The following is a 21,224-nucleotide window of genomic DNA, read 5'->3' on the forward strand; positions in this document are numbered from 1 at the left end:
AACATGGCTAAAATTAAAAAGACTGTTGATTGATGTCAGGGTAGGGTTGTCTCTGGGTGGGGAATGTATTAACTGGGAAGAGGGCTTTTTCTAGGGAGATAGAAATGTTCTATATGGAATGGATGGTGGTCACCCAGAGGTTATACATGTATAAAAGCCCACTGAGTTGGGGGGCACCTGGGTGGCTCAGTCTGTTAAGCGTCTGCCTTCAGCTCAGGTCACAATCCCAGGGTTCTGGCACTGAGCCCCGAGTCAGGCTCCCTGCTCACTGGGGAGCCTGCTTCTCCCTCTCCCTCTGCTGCTTCCCCTGCTTGTGCCCTTTTGCTCTCTCTGCCAAATAAGTAAAATCTTTAAAGAAAAATCCACTGGGTTGTTACCTTTAAAAATTGGTGTATTTTATTATACATAATTATGACAATAAAAATGGCCTCAATTTCAAAATCACAGACATGTGGTAGATTTCTTGAGGAATGAATAAATAGAACAGGCAGAGGGAGGAGAGTAGAGCCTTCAAAGCACTTAACCTCCACATTCCCTTTGGCTAAGTGGGGAGAATAAAGAGTGTAGAAACTAATAGAAGATAGGTACATCTGGTATTGTTCATAAATGAATCATCTAAGCAAAAAACAGTTGAAATTGTACCTCTTCTGCTCTGAAGACTTAAACACTGTTCTCCTGTCCTTAAAGATCCACTAAGAGAAAAGCTTCTGTAAGAAGGAGGCATATTTCAGAATACCCATTTACTGAGTTACAGTGAGAACCGAAGTTCTCATACGGACAGACCTGCATACTTGTGGCCTCACAGTCAGCACATTCTGGCCTAGTGACCAAGCTGCAGGAAAGACAAAGAGATCATTTTATTAATTCACCATGTGTGCCATCAAGGCCAGGATGGGACACCCAAGTGGTGGGCAGCATCTCCTTTAAGCTGGTCTCTGCAAGCCTCAGAGAGTTGGTCTGGTGGACATGGCATCAGAGCAAGAAGAGCTGGATAGCTCCAAGTGTCTTAGCCTCAGCTGAGGGGCCCTCGTGCCTTCTTCACCACAGGCATGGCCTTAACAATGGAACCAGAAATACTTGAGGTCCACCTCCTAAGATGCCTCACATCAGTGAACAATGGCTGTCACTCTGTGTCTCATTTATTGCTGCATAAAAAAATGACCCTTTTATTTTGTTGGCAATTTTGTGTGTCAGGAATTCAGGAATGGCCAGCCATGTATATTGCCTCTGATCTGTATGGCATTAATTGGGACTGGTTGGGGCAGGCAGTGCTGGAAGATCCATTTCCAGAATGGCTCCCAAACTCACACGTCTGCCACCTCTACGCTCCTTGTTCTCCTCACCCCCTCTTCACGTAGCATCTCACCCTCCACAGATTCTCCACACACCTTGGGATAAATGTGAGATGGCCATTCATATATATATGCAAATGTTGAATAGGAAATACTTAAGTTGGGAATTTAGTGGAACAATTTGGGCTGGAGATATAAACTTGGGAATTATTATCAAATTATAGGTGACCAATTATAGATGGTCAGGAATCTGGATGAGTTCACTTAGAGAAGTCCTAGGACCCTACCCTGGGGCTCTTCAACACTTAGAGGTTGGAAAGATAAAGACGGTCCAACAAAAGAGCCTGGAAATGAGCCGCCCATGAGGTGAGAGGAAAATCAGGAGTGTGGTACTCCAAAAGCCAAATGGAGAGACTATTTGAGGAACGAAGCTATAACTTTGTCAAATACTTCATGTAAATTAAGTAAGGTGAAGCCTAAGAACTGACCATTAGATTTAGTGATGAGGTAACCCATGACCTTGATTAGAGTAGTTTTGGTGAAGTCTGGGATGTGGGGAGTAAAAGCATGATTGGAGTAAGCTCAAGAAAAGGGACCAAATGTCTATCAATGGATGAATGGATAAACAAAATGCAGTATATTCATACAGTGGAATATATTATTCAGCCATAAAAAGGAATGAAGTACTGAAACATGACATAGATGAACCATGAAAACATTTTTTTTAAAGATTCTATTTATTTATTTGACACGGAGAGAGAGAGATAGCGAGAGAGGAAACACAAGCCAGGGGAGTGGGAGAGGGAGAAGCAGGCTTCCCGCCGAGCAGGGAGCCCGATGCGGGGCTCGATCCCAGGACCCTGGGATCCTGACCTGAGCCGAAGGCAGATGCTTGACAACTGAACCACCCAGGTGCCTCGAACCATGAAAACATTCTAAGTGACAGAAGCCAGACACAAATGTCCATATATTAAATGAAATGTCCAGAATAGGCAATTCCAGACAGAAGGTATATTAATGGTTTCCAGGGACTGGAGGAGGGGAAATTTGGGACTGACTGCTATTAGGTACAGGGATTTTTAGGGGGTAATGGAAATGTTCTGGAATTAGATAGTGGTGGTGGTTGCAGAACTCCATGAAAATATTATATGCTTCAGTATAAACCCCTGAATTGTATACATTTAAATGACAAATTTTGTTATACAAATTGTATGTCAATAAAAAAATTTAAAAAGAGAATGGGAGGAGAGAGCATTAAGACATAAACAACACTTTTGAGGAGCTTTGCTGTAAGGAAAGTAGAGAAATGACAGTATCTAGAAGGGGAATGGGTCTTTTTTTTAAGATGGAAGATGTGTGTGTGTGTGTGTGTGTGTGTGTGTGTGTGTGTGTGTGTGTGTGTTAATGTTTCATTAAAAATGGAAAAATTTCTTATACAGATGGCCTTGGATAGGAACACTGAGAGTTGGTCCAATGTAAGAAGAGGAAAGGTAGATTATACTACATATGGATGAATGTATAGTGTAGTTATGTGTAAATATGTACTATGTACGGATGAGTGTTGATGAATATAGATATAGGTGTCTGTGGTGAGGGATTTGGAGGAGTTTTTGGGTTTTCTCCTGACTGCTTCTAATTTCTCAGTGAAGCAGGAGGCAAGAAGCAAGATCATCAGTTGAGAGTAAAGATGGGCAAGGAGGTGGTAGAGATTTGAAGAGAGAGAAGGAAGTGTGAAGGGGTCATCTACTGGATGTGAGATGTTGAATTGAAGGCATCTTATAATTGAAGGCAATTATAAGAGAGTCCCTGTTTCCTTACATCCTAAACCATACTCTTGGATAACGAGACTTTTGAAATGACTCATGTTGTGAATTTAAATGGACTAATACACCTAAAGGAATTTGAATACCACTTAGCACAGAGCAGGTGCTCAATAATTCTTACTATTTGCTAAGATGACAGGTGAAACATATTATCTCATTAAAATTTTAATTTGGGTATTATGAATTAGGCTAAACATATTTTCGAATTTTTCAGTGGCACTTTTTTTATAAACTTATTACATCTTTTGACTATTTTAAAAAATTGGAAAGGGGCTCCTGGGTGGCTCAGTCAGTTAAGTGTCTGACTCTTGATTTCAGCTCAGGTCATGATCCCAGGGTCCTGGGACCCTGGGAACTCTGCATCAGGCTCTGTGCTCAGCAAGGAATCTGCTTCTCTCCCTTTCTCTCTCCCCCGTCCTCTCTCAAATAAGTATATAAATCTTTAAAAACAAAAGATTCTCTCTCTCTCTCTCTCTCTGACTCTCCCTCTACCCCTCTCCTTGCTCTCTCTCTAAAAAAAAAAATTAGTCCTTTATTGATTCATTTTTATTATCCTTTTTTTAAATAAAGATTTTTATTTATTTATTTGAGAGAGAGCACAGAGGGAGAGTGAGAGGGAGAAGCAGACTCTCCACTGAGCAGAGAGCCCAATGTAGGTCTCCATCCCAGGACACCAAGATCATGACCTGAGCCAAAGGCAGACGCTTAACCAACTAAGCCACCCAGGTGCCCCTATTATTATTATTTTTTTTAAAGATTTATTTATTTGAGAAAGAGAGCAAGTGAGTAGGGGGCAAGGGCAGGGAAGAGAGAGAATCTCAAGCAGACTCCCTGTGAGTGCAGAGCTCAATGCAGGGCTCCATCTCATGACACATGAGATCATGACCTGAGCTGAAATCAGGAGTCTGACACTTAACCTATTGAGCCACCCAGGTGCCTCTGTTTATTGATTTAAAGAGACTTGTATATGTAAAGGAAATTCATTTTGTATAATGAATTGTGATTTTTTTTCCTTTTTGCATTCAACTTAATGTTATTTTATGCAGTGTTTAATGTAGCTTAGAGTTTTCAGTCTTTTATTTTTTAATTTTTTTAAGTTTTTAGTTTTAATTCCAACATAGTTAATGTACAATCTTTTATTTATTTTTTTAAGATTTATTTGTTTAGTTTAGAGAGGTGGGGGAGGGGCAGAGGGAGAGGGAGAGAGAATCTCAAGTTGACTCCATGCTGAGCTCGGAGCCCGACTCAAGGCTCAGTCTCATGACCCTGAGACCATGACCTGAGCTGAAACTAAGAGTTGGATGTTCAACCGACTAAGCAACCCAGGTGCCCCTTTTTGTTCTTTGATGTTTTGTAGTTTTGTTTTTATTGAAGAATAAGTGACATACAATATTATATTAGTTTCAGGTGTACAACATAGTGATTCAATATTTTTATATGTTGTGAAATGGTCACAATAATTCGTTACCATCTGTCACCATACAAATTTGTGACAATATTATTGACTATATTCCCTATGCTGTACCTTACCCATTCCTCTACCCTTCTGGCACCCATCAGATTGATTTCTGTATTTATGAGTCTGTTTCTGTTTTGTTCATCCTTTGCTGTTTTAGATTCCACATAAAAGTGAAGTCATATGATATTTGTCTTTCTCTGTTTATTTCACTAAGCATAATACCTTCTAGGTCTATTCATGTTGTTGCAAATGGCAAGATTTCATTCTTTCTTATGCCTAGTAATATTCTGGTGTGTATGTATGTACATTTTTTTATCCATTCATTTATTTATGGACACTTAGTTTGCTTCCATATCTTAGCTATTGTAAATAATGCTGCAATGGACGTAGTGGTGCATGTGTCTTTTCCAATTAGTGCTTTCATTTGTTAGGATAAATACTTAGAAGTGGAATTGCTGGATTGTATTGTAGTTCTATTTTTAATGTTTTGAGGACTCTTCGTACTATTTTCCATAGTTGCTTCACCAATTCACATTCCCACTGATAGTGCACAAGGGTTCCCTTTTCTCTACATCCTTATCAACACTTGTTATTTCTTGTCTTTTTTTTTTTTTTTTTTAGGGGTGGGGAGGGAGAGAGAGAATCCCAAGCAGGCTCCAGGCTCAGTGTGGAGCCCAAAGCAGGGCTCAATCTCACAACCCTGAGATCATGACCTGAGCTGAAATCAGGAGTTGGATGCCTAACTGACCAAGTCACTCAGGTGCCCGTATTTCTTGTCTTTTTATTATTTATTTATTTATTTTTAAAGATTTTATTTATTTGAGAAAGAAAGAGAGAACATGAGTGGGGAGGAGGGGCAGAGGGAGAGGAAGGAGCAGACTCCTGGCTAAGTAGGAAGTCCAGCACGGGACTTGATCCCAGGTCTCTGGGATCATGACCTGAGCTGAAGGCAGATGCCTAACCAACAGAGCCACCCAGGTACCCCCCTATTTCTTGTCTTTTTAAAAATCTCCTGATAAGAATGCAGTCATTCTCGCCAAACTTGGTTTTCCTGAATTATCTGCGAATATAGCTTATTTTTAAATTTATTTTAATTCCAATATAGTTAACATAGTGTTATATTAATTTCAGGTGTACAATATAGTGATTCAACAATTATGTACATTACTCAGTGTTCTCTTCATCCCTGTCACCTATTTCACCCATCCCTACACCCACCTCCCCTCTGATAACCATCAGTTTGTTCTCTGTAAAGAGTCTGTTTCCTGGTTTGTCTTTTTTTTTTCTTTGTTCGCTTGTATTCTGTCTTAAATTTCACATATGAATGAAATCATACGGTATTTGTCTTTCTCTGACTTATTTCACTTAGCATTATACTCTCTAGCTCCATCAATATTGTTGCAAATGGCAAGATCTCATTCTTTTTTATGACTGAATAATATTCCATTCCATACCACCTCTTTATTCAATCATCTATTGATGGACACTTGTGCTGCTCCCATAATCTGGCTCTTGTAAATAATGCTGCTATAAACATTAGGAGTGCATGTATACTTTTGAATTCGTGTTTTCTTTTTTTCTTTAAATGTTTTATTTATTTATTCATGAGAGTCAGAGAGAGAGAGAGAGAGGCAGAGGCAGAGGGAGAAGCAGGCTCCCCGCCTAGCAGGGAGCCCGATGCGGCACTCGATCCCAGGACCCTGGGATCATGACCTGAGCCGAAGACAGACGCCCAACCATCTGAGCGCTATCCAGGCACTCCTCCTTGGGTAAATACCGGGTAGTGGAATTACTGGATCATATGGTGATTCTATTTTTGATTTGTTGAGGAATCTTCATACTGTTTTTCACAGTGGATACATCAGTTTGCATTCCCATCAACAGTGCACGAGGGTTCCTTTTTCTCCAGATCCTCACCAACACTTGTTGTCTCTTGTGTTTTATTATTTTTTTTAAGTTTTATTCAAATTTTAGCTAACATACAGTGTAATATTAGTTTCAGGTGTAGTGTTTTGATTTTAGCCATTCTGATAGGTTGTGAGGTGATATCTCATTGTGGTTTTGATTTGCATTTTCCTGATGATGAGTGATGTATGCTTTTTCATGTACCTGTTTGTCATCTGTATGTCTTCTTTGGAGAAATGTCAGCTCAGGTCTTCGGCCCATTTTTAAATTGGATTGTTTTTTTTGTGTGTGTTGAGTTGTGTAAGTTCTTAAATATTTTGGATACTAACCCTTTATTGGATATGTCATTTGCAAATATCTTCTCCCATTCAGTAGGTTGCCTTTTAGTTTTGTTGTTTCCTTTGCTGTGCAGAAGCTTTATATTTTCACGTAGTCCCAATAGTTTATTTTTGCTTTTGTTTCCCTTGCCTCAAGAGACATATCTAGACATATCTGCCAAAGTGGATGTCAGAGAAATTACTGCCTATGTTCTCTCCTAGGATTTTGTATGGTCTCACATTTAAGTCCTTAATCCACTTTGGGGTATGGTTTCAAGTCTCACATTTAGGTCCTTAATCCATTTTGGGGTATGGTGTAAGAAAGCGGTCCAGTTTCATTCTTTTGCATGTGGCTGTCCAGTTTTCCCAACACCATTTGTTGAAGAGACTATCTTTTCCTCATTGCATATTCTTGCCTCCTTTGTTGAAGATTAATTGACCATATAATTATGGGTTTATTTCTGGGCTCTCTGTTCTGTTCTATTGATCTGTGTCTATTTGTGTGCAGGTGCCATACTGTTTTACTTTAGCTTTGTAGTACATCTTGAAATCTGGGATTGTGATACCTCTAGTTTTATTCTTTTTCAAGATTTCTTTGGCTATTTGGGGTCTTTTATGGTTCCATTCAAATTTTAGGATTATTTGTTCTAGTTCTGTGGAAAATGATGTTTGTATTTTGATAGGGATTGCATTGAATGTGTAGATTGCTTTCGATAGTATAGACATTTTAACAGTATTTGTTCTTCCAATCCATGAACATAGACTATCTTTCCATTTGTGTCCTCTTTAATTTCTTTCATTGGTGTTTTATAGTTTTCAAAGTACAGGTCTTTCACCTCTTTGGTTAAGTTAATCCTAGGTATTTTATTATTTTTGGTGCATTTGTAAATGGGACTATTCTCTTAATTTCTCTTTCTGCTACTTCATTATTAGCATATAGAAATGCAATGGATTTGGGTGCCTGGGTGGCTCAGTTGCTTAGGTGTCTGCCTTCAGCTCAGGTCATGATCCCAGGGTCCTGGGATCGAGTTTCATGTAGGGCTCCCTGCTCAGTGGAGAGTCTTCTTCTCCCCCTACCCTCCCCCCACTTATGCCCCCCACCTCTCAATCTCTCTCTCTCACAAAAATAAAATCTTAAAAAAAAAATGCAATGGATTTGATTTTGTATCCTGCAAACTTGCTGATCCATTTATCATTTCTAGTAGTTTTTTTGGTGGGATTTTTAGGGTTTTCCATCTATAGTATCATGTTATCTGCAAATAATTAAAGTTTTACTTCTTCCTTACCAATTTGGATGCTGTTTCTTTTTCTTGTCTGATTGCTTTGGCTAGGACTTCCAGTACTGCATTGAATAAAAATGGTAAGAGTGGACATCCTTGTCTTTTTTTTTTAAGATTTTATTTATTTATCTGACAGAGAGAGACAAAGCAAGAGAGGGAACACAAGCAGGGGGACTAGGAGAGGGAGAAGCAGATTTCCCGCAGAGCAGGGACCCTGATGTGGGGCTCTATCCCAGGACCCTGGGATCATGACCTGAGCTGAAGGCAGACGCCCAACGACTGAGCCACCCAGGTGCCCCTGGACATCCTTGTCTTGTTCCTGATCTTAGGGGAAAGCTCTCAGTTTTTCCCCATTGAGTATGATGTTAGCTGTGGGTTTTTCATATTTGACCTTTATTATGTTGAGGTATGTTCTATCTAAATGTACTTTGTTGAGGGTTTTTATCATAAATGGTATTTCTTGGGACACCTGGGTGGCTCAGTTGGTTAAGTGTCTGCCTTTGGCTGAGGTCATGATCTCCGGGTCCTAGGATCCAGTCCCACATTGGGCTCCTTGCTTGGCAGGGAGCTTGCTTCCCCCTCTGCCTGCTGCTCCCCCTGCTGTGCTCTCTCTCCCTCTCTCTGACAAATGAAGAAATAAAATCTTTAAAAAAATAAAAATAAAAAAATAAATGGTATTTCTTGTCTTTTTGGTAATAGCCATTCTCAGGGGTGAGAGGTGATTATTTCATTGTGGTTTTGATTTCCATTTCCCTGATTGTTAGTGATGTTGATCATCTTTTCATGTGCCTTATGATTTCTTAAATTTTTTTATGCTGTGACCTTATTAAAAATACAGTTTTGGGGGTGCCTGGTTGGCTCAGTCAGTGGAGCATGTGACTTAGGGTTGTGGGTTTTAGTCCCATATTGGGAATAGAGATTACTTGAAAAGAAAAATCTTTAAAAAAATACAATTCAAAAATAAATACAATTCTGTTTTTGGGTAGTATTAAAATTTTTTATATTAATAGATTTTATTTTTTAAGAACAGTTTTAGATTTACAGAAAAATTGAGCAGGTAGTACAAAACAGTTTTGCCCCCCACCACTTAGTTTCCCTTATCATTAAGTTTACATTAGTTTGTTACATTTGTTACAGTGAATGAAACAATATTGATACATAATTGTTAACTAAAATCTGCAGTTTACATTAAGGTTCTTTGTGTTACACAATTCTATGGATTTTGACAAACGCATAATGTCATGTATTTACCATTAACATAATTAATATGTTAATTTCCATTATTATATAGCGTATTTCACGGCCCCAAAATTCCTGTACTTCACATATTTGTTAGCCTTATCCTCTACTTCCTGCTCCAACCCCTGGTAAACAGCTGATTTTTAAATCTTGTTTCTGTAGTTTTGTCTTTTCCAGAATGCTAGATAGTTGAACTCATACAGCTTATCAAGACTTGTTGTTTTTTTTTTAATAACAATATGCATTTAGCTTTCCTCCATGTCTTTTTTTGTGGCTTTATAGCTCATTTTTCTCTCCTTGCTGAATAATAATCCACCACAGTTTATCCATTAAATTTGAAGGACATCTTGGCTGCTTCTATTTTTTGACAAATATGAATAAGCTGCTATAAACACTTGTATGCAGGTTTTTGTGTGAATCTAAGTTTTCAATTGACTTGGGTAAATATCTGTGACTGTGACTGTTGGAGGACATGGGAAGACTGTTGAGCTAAGAAACTACCTAACCTCCCAAGTGACTGTATCATTTTGCATTTCTACCAGAATAAATGAAAGTTCTTCTTGTTCTACATTATTTACCAGCATTTGATAATTGTCAGGATTTGGGGTTTTAGCTAATCTAAAGCTGTGCAGTGATATCTCATTGCTATTTTAATTTGCAATTCCCTAATGATATATGCTGTTGAGCATCTTTTCATATTTTTTTTTCTTTGCCATCTGTAGGTATTTTTTAGTGAGGATATGTTCAGATCTTTTGCCCAGTTTTTTTTTTTTTTAATCATTGAGTTTTAAGAGTTATCTGTGTATTTTGGATACAAGTCCTTTATCAGATATGTGTCTCAGATAGAAAAAATATTTTCTCCCATTTGTTGTGTTTAAATGGTTAAGATTTTCATGCTTAAATTTTTGTTCCATCTTAAGTTTATTTTGGTAAAGGGAATTTCCAGATGGCTACCAATTGCTCCAAGACTATATCCTGATTAATCCATCTTTGTTTTCACTGACTTAAATGCTACTTTTTCATATACAAAATACCCATTTATTTTTGGGTCTATTTTAGAACTGCTACTCTTTCCAGTGTTTCGTTCATTTATATGACAGTACCTCAGGTTTAAAGTTTCCCCCCTTTCAATATATTTGAGTATATGATGCTAGTACATCAATAGCACTCTACTTTTTCAGAATTTTCTTCAAGACACTGTCTATGCCTCTTTCTTCCCACCTGTCAGGTTCATATTTATCTTCCAAGATCCACCTTTAAGAAGCTCTACTCCCTTGCTACCTCTGTACCTCTTCTGTCATTACACTTAAAAAAAAAAAAAGACAAAACACTTTTCACGCTGTATTGGGATTTATGTTTTCCTTCCTGTCCTCTCTACTAAAGTGTGAGTTCTATGAGGGTAGAGGAAATGTAACCCTGGGTAATTTACTTAAAAAAACCCAAAACAGGGTGCCTCAGTTGCCTCATTTGTAGTATACTATAACTTATAATATAAAAACTATGTGTGGGTTGTTGAGGATTAAATGAGTTAATAGTCATATCTGGATAAGTACCTGGCATATAGTAAGCATGCAATAAATAATTGGATATTATAAATTATTAGTATTATGAATTCTGAATTTTCATGCCTAGCATACTATCAGATAGATACTAAGTTCTCAAGAAATGTTGACTCAACAAAATGAATGAATGCATAAATACATGAATAAGTAATAAACCTTTAAGATATGTTATTTCCTTGCTTTGATAAGTCCTGATATCCATTTTTATGGGTTGGATAGCGTTGTCTCAAAACCCACTCATTGTGTACATTGCTGGGCAAAACTAGTTGTAAAATGTTTTGTCAAAAACTAATCTTATGGGAAGCAAAATCAGTTCAATAGCACTTATTGACTAACTACTGGAAGATCCACTTGAGGGAGATGCAATATTATTTCTCAAAAGGCAATCACATCAGTCTTTAGAAAGGAGAAAGTATTGTCATAGAATTCAAATACTGCTAGCTTCAAGAGAAACAAATTCCCCTTTGATTTTCAGTACTGTCCTCAGCGGGGAAATTTAATTCTTACTTACTTTAAAAATAATGTATCTACATAGTTAGGAGAAAAGTATAAAAGGTAACAGTAAGGAGTATCCCTCCTATACCAACCTGCATCTCCCCAGTTCTCAAACCTCCTGTAGACAACTAGTTTCCTTGTGTGTCCTTCCAAAGATTTTTAAGGCATAAACAAATGTTTATTTAATTTTCCCATCCCCTATTTTCCACTAGGGGTAACATGCTATAAGCACTGTTCTACATCTTGAGGTTTTTTTTTTTTTTTTAATAATATACATTAGAAATATTTTCACATCAGTAGGTAAACAGCTTCATTCTTTTTTATAGCTTGTAGTTTTGTTATGGATGTACCACACTTTATTTAACCAAATCCATACTTAAGACATTTGAGTCCAATATACTGTGACAACAAGTAACTTGGTAGATAGGTTGCTGTACTTAAGTGCAAGTATATCTTAAGATAAATTCCTGGGACTGGAGCTGCTGGGTCAATGGGTACATGCATTTGTAATCTTAATAGATACTGATTGCCTTCCATACCAATTTATACCCTAACCCAAATATATGCAAATGGACCATTTATCATCCTGGATGTTATGCTGTTAAGTCACTTAGGGCCCTTCCTGTGAATCAAGTATATTAGGGTTAGGTTTCCTTGTGGTAGGGGTGGGGTGGGGTGTTAAGAGATTATTAGGAGGGGTCACAGAGAGGGGCGCTGGTTACACTGCCAACTTACTCAATTGTAATTCCACCCTTCTTTGTCCAACTTTGTGACACTGAACTGGATCCTGTAAACATTTTTCCTTTGGAACATTAGGCTTTTTCAACAGAAGGCACAGGAGTGACACCACAAGGCTATCGTGTCAGGAAGACACCTTCCTTCCAGATTCTAGCCTCCGTTATGACCTTTTAAGCACTGGAGCTCAGCAGCCTAGACACGTCTAGTTGCATCCTCAGGCCTCTCTCTCCCGACCAGCTCAGCTTCTACACACCAGCTCCAGCCTGCCCTGTGGCAAATTTCTCTACCACCCCTTGACACAAGTGCTATGGTAGCTGCACCCTTTTCAAAAGTGTCTGAATCTCAGCCTTTTAGGGAAAGAGACCTTTAAAGTCCTAGTTCCCTTAATGTCTACCCTCCTTCAGCCTAGTAGGAGTAGCTTTTTTGCCCCTACTTTTCATTAGTCTTCTCCTTTTATCATTTACTTCCTACCAGCTAACAATTTCTTTTATTTTCCTTGTTCAAATAGCTGATTTGTATCTCCTGAATGGACCCTTACTGATAATGACATATGTGATCATTTTGCAAAACTTGATTGACTTATACTTAAAAATTATGTACTTTTGCAGGTCTTATTTTTGGTGTACAATTATCTGAATTGATAAATACACTGATAAATGTGTATTATTAAAAAATCATGAACCTCTTAGTTCCTGTTATAGATTGTTTCTTGCCAATTTTAAACTAGAGAGTCCATATTTAAACAGGGCACATCTTCTAAGTGTTCAAAGTATTTCACAGTTTAATTTTAAAGTGTACTCTTAAGAATAAATATTTCAGAGCAGGCTTATTCCCCATTTTACTCCAGGACTTGGCAGTGTCTGGCTCATACAGGTGCTCAACAAACACCTGGTGAAGTATAGTATATATTGCTGACATATAGTAACCTTAGCAGGCGGTTATCAGTAAAAGGCTTAATCTGCACAGGTTGACCAGAATGATAGCCTAACCTCTGTTGCATGTCCAAAGCTTCTACAGCCATTCAGCTGCAAACTCTCTCTTCCCTTTGCTCAGAATCTTTGTTCCAGGAAGGCAGTTAAATAAGACATTTTATCGCTCTACCATTTCTTGTGGGTGTATGGGGTGGCAGGTAGCAGAGAAGAGGCAACCCTGAGATACCAGGGGACCAAAGGAAGGCTATGCGCAAACAAATGTCTACTTAAATTGGCACAGATTTAGTTTTTCTGTATATCAAACTGTTGTAGAATGTTTCCTCACTTAATTCTCATAACAACCAGGGGAGATAGGTTTTATAATCTTCATTTTATTGATGAGGAAACTAAGGGTCTGAGAGATAAAGTAACTTGCCCTATAAATATCAGAATATGCATCTAGGACTGTCTGACTCTATGCCACTTCTCTGCTAGTCTCTCAGATGGGGGTAATGAAATAAACTAGAAAAAATACAATTCCCATGGATGGGTCTTTATTTGATGTACTCATTCTAGAAGATTCTAATCTTCAGAAACTTAAGTTCTTTGTACCTCAGAGGAAGCAACTTTTTAAATGTGTTCCTAACCTACGTGAACATACTTTAAGATACCCTGTAGCATGAGACCACCCACAGATCTTGTCTGTGGTTATCTACTCATAGTCAGTCCAAGTGGCTGAGGGGGTATACATTTTAAAAATCAGAATGTAGTTGGAATTTAGGCCAGCCTGCTTGTATTAAGACAATTTCTCTTTAGTTTTTTCTTTAAATTTCAGATTTTTACTAAAAGAAAATTCTCACTAGTATCTTGAAAACTAGGATTTAAAAAAACTAACAAATTACGTTTTGGGAGTTGTTCAACAGACAAAGTACACCTAGAGAACATAAAAATTCTTTATTTAACCTAATCCAGCCAGTATTAAGATAGTCTGCTATATTAAAAACAAGACGTTTAAAAAAATTACAGCACAGTTAGCAAGGCAGTGACTAATTAAGTCACTAAGTTTAATTTTATATTCTTCACAGTCATTTGATAATCATGTAATGATGAACAATATTTTCAGCCACTTTGGAGATAAGTTAACTTCTGCAAAGGAGAGAATTCTACTAGTTGTCACTGAATTTTATAAAAGAGGTTTAAAACATTAAATTTTATAGAAATAACACAGTAAAGCAATGTGAAAATAAACTGGAAAACACAAAATATACCCACCAATCCCAAAAGTCTACACCATCCCTTTAATCTGTCCCCTAACACCATTCTCTTACCTCTTCGTTCCCTTTTCCTAGAGCACGAACAGACTAACAATTAAGAAACAGCTACTGCTTTATAGGGGCTGTCTCAAGCCTAAAGTGCCTCTATTCCTGTAATTTCTGTTAATCCTAGAAATGGTCTTCCGAAATAGAAGTATTACTTGCATTTCAGAGATGACAACTGTAGCTGACAGAAAGCCACTTGGTCAGGTCATACATCCAGTTATTAAAAGCAGAATCAGGATTGGAACCCAGGTCCGTCAACTTTAGCCCATGCTCTTTTGTTGTTCATGGTGGTACGGGCCACCTTTCTAAAGACTGGTACACAGTACTTTCTGAGCTAAGGTTTTTTAGATTTAAAAGTGTTCAATTCCAGGGCTAGAGGACAATCTGGTTCCCAGGCACTTGCAATTCCTTCCCCACAGCCCTAAAAACCCCTCCCTGCTGCCCCCAAAGGATTAGAGTGGTTTCCCTGGCCCTCATGAGCCCTGATGCCAATAGATGCAAGCAGCTACTCCCCCCACCTTGGGCATCAAAGTAGTAACTAGGGAATGGTGTGCTTGTATAATTTTACTAAAAGTTGCCTAAAAGCTGTTCTATATAACAAAATTATGCAAGAAATAGCTACTATGTCTTTTTATATTGAAAATTAAAGAAAAGCCAATATATTTTATAATTACAGCTATATAATCTAAGTTATTTTTATATATAATCATAGATTTTATATTTCCCCTTCAGAACCGTAGCAGTGTTCTTAATAAGGCTCACTGTCAAATATTCCCTTCCTCCCAAAATAATTACAACTCTGAATGTTCAACAGCCATTAACATAAACTTTATAACAGAATTAAGACATTCATACTATAGAAAGGTACCAGTCTTAAATTACTAAAGTTAACATACATTATTGCAATCTGACATAGCTCAATCTAATTTGCTACACTCCTAAAGAGAAGTGGCCATTTATCAGTAAGGGAAACGTTTATTATTGTCATGCATTACATACTGTGAACAAGAAAATAAATAGGGTTTTTGGAACTTTTAAAAATTTAACTTTAATGAAAATAACTGTGAAACCATTCAGATAGCTGAACAACATTAAAAGGGCCACTATTAAAAATGGCTTAAAATAAATAATTGCTTTTTAAAAATGAACATAAAACTAGTTAAACAGTGATTAAGGTGCTAGCCTCATCAATATGACAAGCAATTAAAATCTAAAAACATTAGTACTGGTTTTAATTATAGATTGACTTAAGCCAAAAACCTCATTATTTACTCAAGACTTCTTGTTTTCATAATTATCTCCTCACTGACTGGTATAGAAACAAAGAGCTCAAGGCCTCACCTTGGTTTACTCACTGCTGGTTTTCTATCTGTTGAAACTAGACGGCAAACTGCATAAAAGCAGGAACCAAGTCTGTCGTGTTCACCACTGTATCCCACAGCAGTTTGTATAATGCCTGGGCAAAGAGGAGGTGATCAACAAATACCTGAATAACTGAATCAATGAAAGAGAAGAGTAAAATAACTTTATTGATTTTTTTGCAAATCTTTCTCTGTGCTCAAACTACTAGAAACTGGCAGCTCTAATTTCTAGAAATACGGATTTAAAAACCTTACTCCAGTGATTGAAGGTCCTGATGACTCTCTCCTGCTCTTACACACACACACACACACACACACACACACACACACACAGTAATTAAGACTGCATGAGTCAAAATTACATTATGAACTATGAGATGTCAACATTATATAAATAAAATTTAATAGTGAAAAAGTGATTTGGAAGCCCTGTGAATTTTTATCCTACACATTTTGGAGGATGTCACATGGGTTAAGAAAAACACAACAAAATCGCATTTGTTCAGATAATCATTTGAATGTTTACATACATTTTTGGTTTTTTTTTTTATAACTAATTTACATTTCCTCATATTAACATATATTCCTGTTCAGCATGTAATCAAATTATGCCAGTGAGAAAAATCCTCATAGTACCTTCATTGAGTTGCTGATTCTATGAAAACACTGAACATGAACATGTACAAAAGAGGCATTTGAATAAAACAGCATGTGCATTTTTAAATATTTGCACAGTTTGATCTTTACATTTCTATCTGGAGAAAATATGAACAAAACCCAGGTTTACCATGCTAAGATAATGGTTCAGATGACTGCCATAAAAGAAGTACATACAAAACAATGAAAACAAATCACAACCTTAGGTTCCATGATTACTGAGAGGATTTCCCCTGCCCTAAGTGCTTTATTATATTTCTTAAAAATATGAGCAGCAGCTTATCATAAGTCTCCACTACTGTGCATTAATGATGGAATCAGAACAACACAACAGATTCATAAGGATGAGAGGACTGCAGAACAACTAGAAGTCACAGTTTTATGCTTCTTCTTGCTCTGGATAATTTAGAATTTTGCGGTGTGCCTGACGTAAATATTGCTGTTGTTTGAAGTAAACCTTGAATGCTCCTTTTATGGCAACAAAAGCAATTCCACCCTAAAATAAAAAGGAAAATTAGCTTTTTATAATGCAGATTTAGAGAAACGTAATAATAAAAATAATTTTACTTAGCTCACAAAAGACGCAGCCATTGCTGCTAATTCAGATGAATGCAAAAGAAACAGTTCTTTTTTCTACCAGGGGGTGAGACAGGCGGAGACACTACACCTAAAAGAGACACCTTCCCTGTTCTATTGAGTAATCTCTCCACTTAGCTCTATGTCCAGTCTGATACACCAGGGGGAAGGCCTGGACACATGTGCAGGCTGACATCAGATAGGGGAAGTGAGAAGAATAATGACATCAACACAAGGGTTGACTATGTGCTAGCACTTCAAATGAATTGTCTCATTTAATCCTCCCAGTAATCCTGATGTAGCTACCAATAAGATCTGTATTTTACAGGCACAGAGAAGTCAAGACATTTGATTTCATCAAAGCAATTTCTGTGATAGGATATGAATCAGGCAGTCTGGCCCTAGAGCAGAAGCTCTTCACCATAATCTTGTTGGCAAGAGGGACGGGTGGAAAATTCATGCCTATTCTAGGAGAGAAATCACCCACAGCATTGTTCCGGAAGGCCAGGAGTGAGGTACTGGGTCCTCCCCTCTTTTTTGCTATTGGATAACAAGTGGGGATCAAACAGAACCTTAAGGCCCAGCAGCCACAGAATGAATATTTATATAGCCCCACTGGGGTTCTTTTTGAATAAATATACAGTTCGTTCTCTTTTGTACAGTCACTTGAAAAAAAAGTAATATTAAAACCATCTTACCAAGATTGTCCTTTGTAAATTAGAGTTAACACTACTGAACATCAGTTTACCAACTATGGTCGCAATGGTAGGAAAGACAAGGGCTCCACACAAAATTCGGGTGGCAGAGACGTGGTCTGCTAAAGGGTTAGCCTCAGCTGGGACGCGAGGAACAGGACAACCAATGCCTGGAGAAAACGAAAACGCAGGGTGTTCGTGCGAGCACATCAGTCACCGGGTGTCTACGCAGCCCGGGACTCTTCCACAGAGTTAATTTGGTGTGCTCATGATAGCCACAGCTTTTCCAGGGACTTACCTGGAAATATACTGTTCAAAATTTGGAGTTTATTGGAGTATTTGCGCCATAGTCTAAGCACGTAGTCCTCCCAGCGTATCATCTTGCCTAGTATCAGCATGACAGGGATAGTAGGAAGTCCGATTAGAAGGAATAAAGGGTCAGCTCTTTCCATAACATCCAGACCTTCCTTATGGCCCACAACCTGTGAAACAGACAGCATTGCTAGAATCATTTCCTTATCTGATGAAGGGTTGCGTGCACAAACTGAACTCATGTTAGAGGAAATGCTAAATTTCAAAAGAATACAGAAAAAAAAAGTTTTAAAAATAAGTTGGAAAGCTATCAGTCCTGACTTGAAGTGTCTCTCATTCAGGGGAAGAAAAGCTCCTAAGCTATTTCATATTATACTGGAATAAAAGCCTTAGAAATGATTGACCCACAGTGATTACAATTCAGCAGAGGGAGGGACTTCTGGTTCCTTAATTCCTCTGATTTGATTTGATTAGACTGGACTCCAATCTTAAGTCCTACTTGTGCTCCGGCAGAGTCTCTTCTCCTGCTCTTCCTACTGGGGTGTGCACAGCCAGCCAAGGGCGGGACCAGCCTTCAGGAGATAGCCCGAAAGCTCACTTCTCTGGTTCTTTCTCCATACTCAGTTGCGTCTGGGATAGAGTGATTTTTCTGGCTGGCTAAATGCCTGTTCTACAGACCTAACTCAGCTACAATGCAATTCCAAGGTCTACTGTAGTAGTTTTTGCTATAGGTTCCAGTCATTTTTCCAGTCCAGGAACCCTAGGGTGTCCTATCAATGGGGTATAATGAAGCTAAAACAACCTTCCCTTCTTATCTGGGTCTTAGGGCTATTTCTCAATTGGATTAGATCCCAGAGGGCAAGAAGGACATGATTAATTCTTATTTGTGAATCTCCATACTTCCCCTCCCAGGAAAATCCTTTTTACTCAATCAATCTTGGTCTTACGTTTCTCTCAACATCTCCATTTTATTGGTGAGTTTCTTACTTTTAACTACAGATTTTCCCTGAAAATTCTCTTTCAAAGGTCTCAAATGATCTTCCCTTTAGCCAAAGTCTCAAATGCTTCCAAATTAAACCTATTTCTCTGAGTCATCATTCTTGGCAGTTATGACAGGAAAAGGAGACTATTTCCAAATCTTGGGCTTATACCCCCACCCAGGTATCAATCACACTGTGACGACAGCTTGCTAGGAGGATACTACTATAAAGACTCCATATAGTTTTTCTGATCACACTTGAGGAGTAAATCAGGAAGAAAGGATTGGGAAGAACCTTGTCTATCTTTGATAGGTAGGAGGTGAAAGGAAGGGCAGGCAAGGAGGAAAGGGAAGAAAGAAGGTAGGGAAAACTAAAAGTTGCCAGGGACCCTGAGGAAAACAAGCTCATGAAAAAGTGGGTTTTTTTAAAAAAAATGAAATGCTCTTTATGTCAACTACCATAGCAGATTTTTTTTAGGGGGACTACTATAAGATGTGAAATGAGGTAAAGCTGAGAATGGTCAGAGCAAACTGAAATTCTAGACAACACACTCAATCCAGGTAAAAATATTTTATAAGTATGTGGGGAGAGCCAAAATGATGCTTTTAAAATCTGAGCTAGGGATATAGTCCAAGCTTGTACTTCATTAACGTCCCTAAATACAATGTAATATTAAAGGGCGGGAGGCTAACCTCTTCCAAGTGGCCAAAAACCATGGTATAGGTACCTGATATTCTTCTGTGTCTCCACAGAGAAACCCGACACCTTGTATGTGAAGGATAATTGTTCTGAGTTGCCCTTAAGTGAAATAGTCTGGTTCACAGTTGACCCTTGAACAACACGGGTTTGAACTATACTGGTCCACTTATATATACACTGATAGATACTGTATACAGTACTGTTATTTTCTCTTCCTTGTGATTTCCTAATAACATTTGCTTTTCTCTAGCTTGCTTTACTATAAAAATATAGCATATGGTACACATACAAAAATGTGTGTTAGTGGACTTTACGTTATCAGTAAGGTTTCTGGTCACAGCAGGCTATTAGTAGTTAAGTTTTTGGGGAGTCAGAAGTTATCCATGGATTCTCTACTGCACGAGGGGGGGTTATCAGTGCCCCAACCCCCATGTTGTTCAAGGGTCCACTGTATTTCATAAACCTTAATCCCACACTGGTGGCAAAAGTGGATTAGCCCAGAGACTGTGTCTTTACCTATGCCTTTTCAGGACATTCTATTTTTATATCATTTTATTATTTTCAATATAATGATCACTTATAAAGTTACAACTAAATGTGATTTAAATATTCTTGAAGTATTAGTAAATAAATTCAGAAATTTCAAAAATTCCTGTTGGGTTATACTATTCTTTTTAGAATTTGGGGTTCAGAAATATAAAGCAGAGTGATATTCAGGTAGAGACTATAGTAAGGGAAAGTTTATTCCTCATGGGTGGCAGTAAAAACCTTACAACCTGGTGTCTAAGAATGAGGAAACAAAAAAGAAAATAAATAGGACAAACAGTGAGCAAGAGACCCACTGTCCCACTTGTTATATCTAAAGTGGAGACAGATGCTTTGTACTCAAGCTGGGCTCACTATGCGTACATTCAACTGAATACTGATTATGTGCCAAACACAGGCCTAGGTGTTGGGGATAAAACGGTAAGCTAAACAGATGTCTTTTGGAGGTGAGACACAATCAAATCAAATCAAACAAGCATGCAAATATAAATGCTGCAAAGGAAACAGAATAGTACAACTGTAGTTTACCACCTGCTACTATAGTCAGACTCAAGGGCAGAAAATGAAAGCTGAATTAAGCAATGGGGCTGATTTAACTTTGGTCAATACAAATCCAGCAAATTGTGTATGATCATGTACATTCTGGTTTTATGCCCCAAGATTAAAAAGATTATTTTTAAGACTTCAATTTTGGGATGAGATTCAGGAACTACAGAATGTCTTCTGTAAGAATTTGTTATCTGTGTATAAAATAAAGGCCTAGGAACTGTAGTTTTAGATAAAGGTTTGTTTTTCTGCTTAAGAGCTAAAAGCTAGATCTTCATATCCAGGAGGTCACCAATGCTGAAAGGCTAAGAGTTTTAACTTAGGCCTGACCTTATAAAGCACTTCGTTTTAGGAACCTACTTTTAAATGGCAGAATGAAACAGTGGTGAACTAATAGGCTTTCTTAGTCAGAATTAAGGATAATTAAGGATAGTATAAGAGTTAAGAATGGACAATGCTTATGGGGGTTATCTTTACACTAGAGGCAAAAGTGGAACTAGGCTGGACATTAA

General features: G+C 37.8%; 1 protein-coding gene across 1 annotated transcript in view; it reads right to left on the minus strand.

The window, feature by feature from the left end:
• Positions 1-9,046: 9,046 nt before the first annotated feature.
• The window catches only part of MARCHF5 (membrane associated ring-CH-type finger 5), a 50,509-nt gene continuing 38,331 nt past the window's right edge, over positions 9,047-21,224 (minus strand). The window contains exons 4-6 of the mRNA XM_028098445.2: positions 17,928-18,111; positions 17,633-17,799; positions 9,047-16,854 (exon numbers count right to left, since the gene is read on the minus strand). Of these exons, the coding sequence (XP_027954246.1) occupies positions 16,738-16,854; positions 17,633-17,799; positions 17,928-18,111 (468 nt within the window). The 3' untranslated portion in view covers positions 9,047-16,737. The remainder of the gene's footprint in view (positions 16,855-17,632; positions 17,800-17,927; positions 18,112-21,224) is intronic.

Source organism: Eumetopias jubatus, unplaced genomic scaffold, assembly GCF_037043125.1.
Source record: "Eumetopias jubatus isolate StellerSeaLion01/CBP00866 unplaced genomic scaffold, mEumJub1_p1.0 scaffold_17, whole genome shotgun sequence".
Taxonomy (NCBI): Eukaryota; Metazoa; Chordata; class Mammalia; order Carnivora; family Otariidae; genus Eumetopias; species Eumetopias jubatus.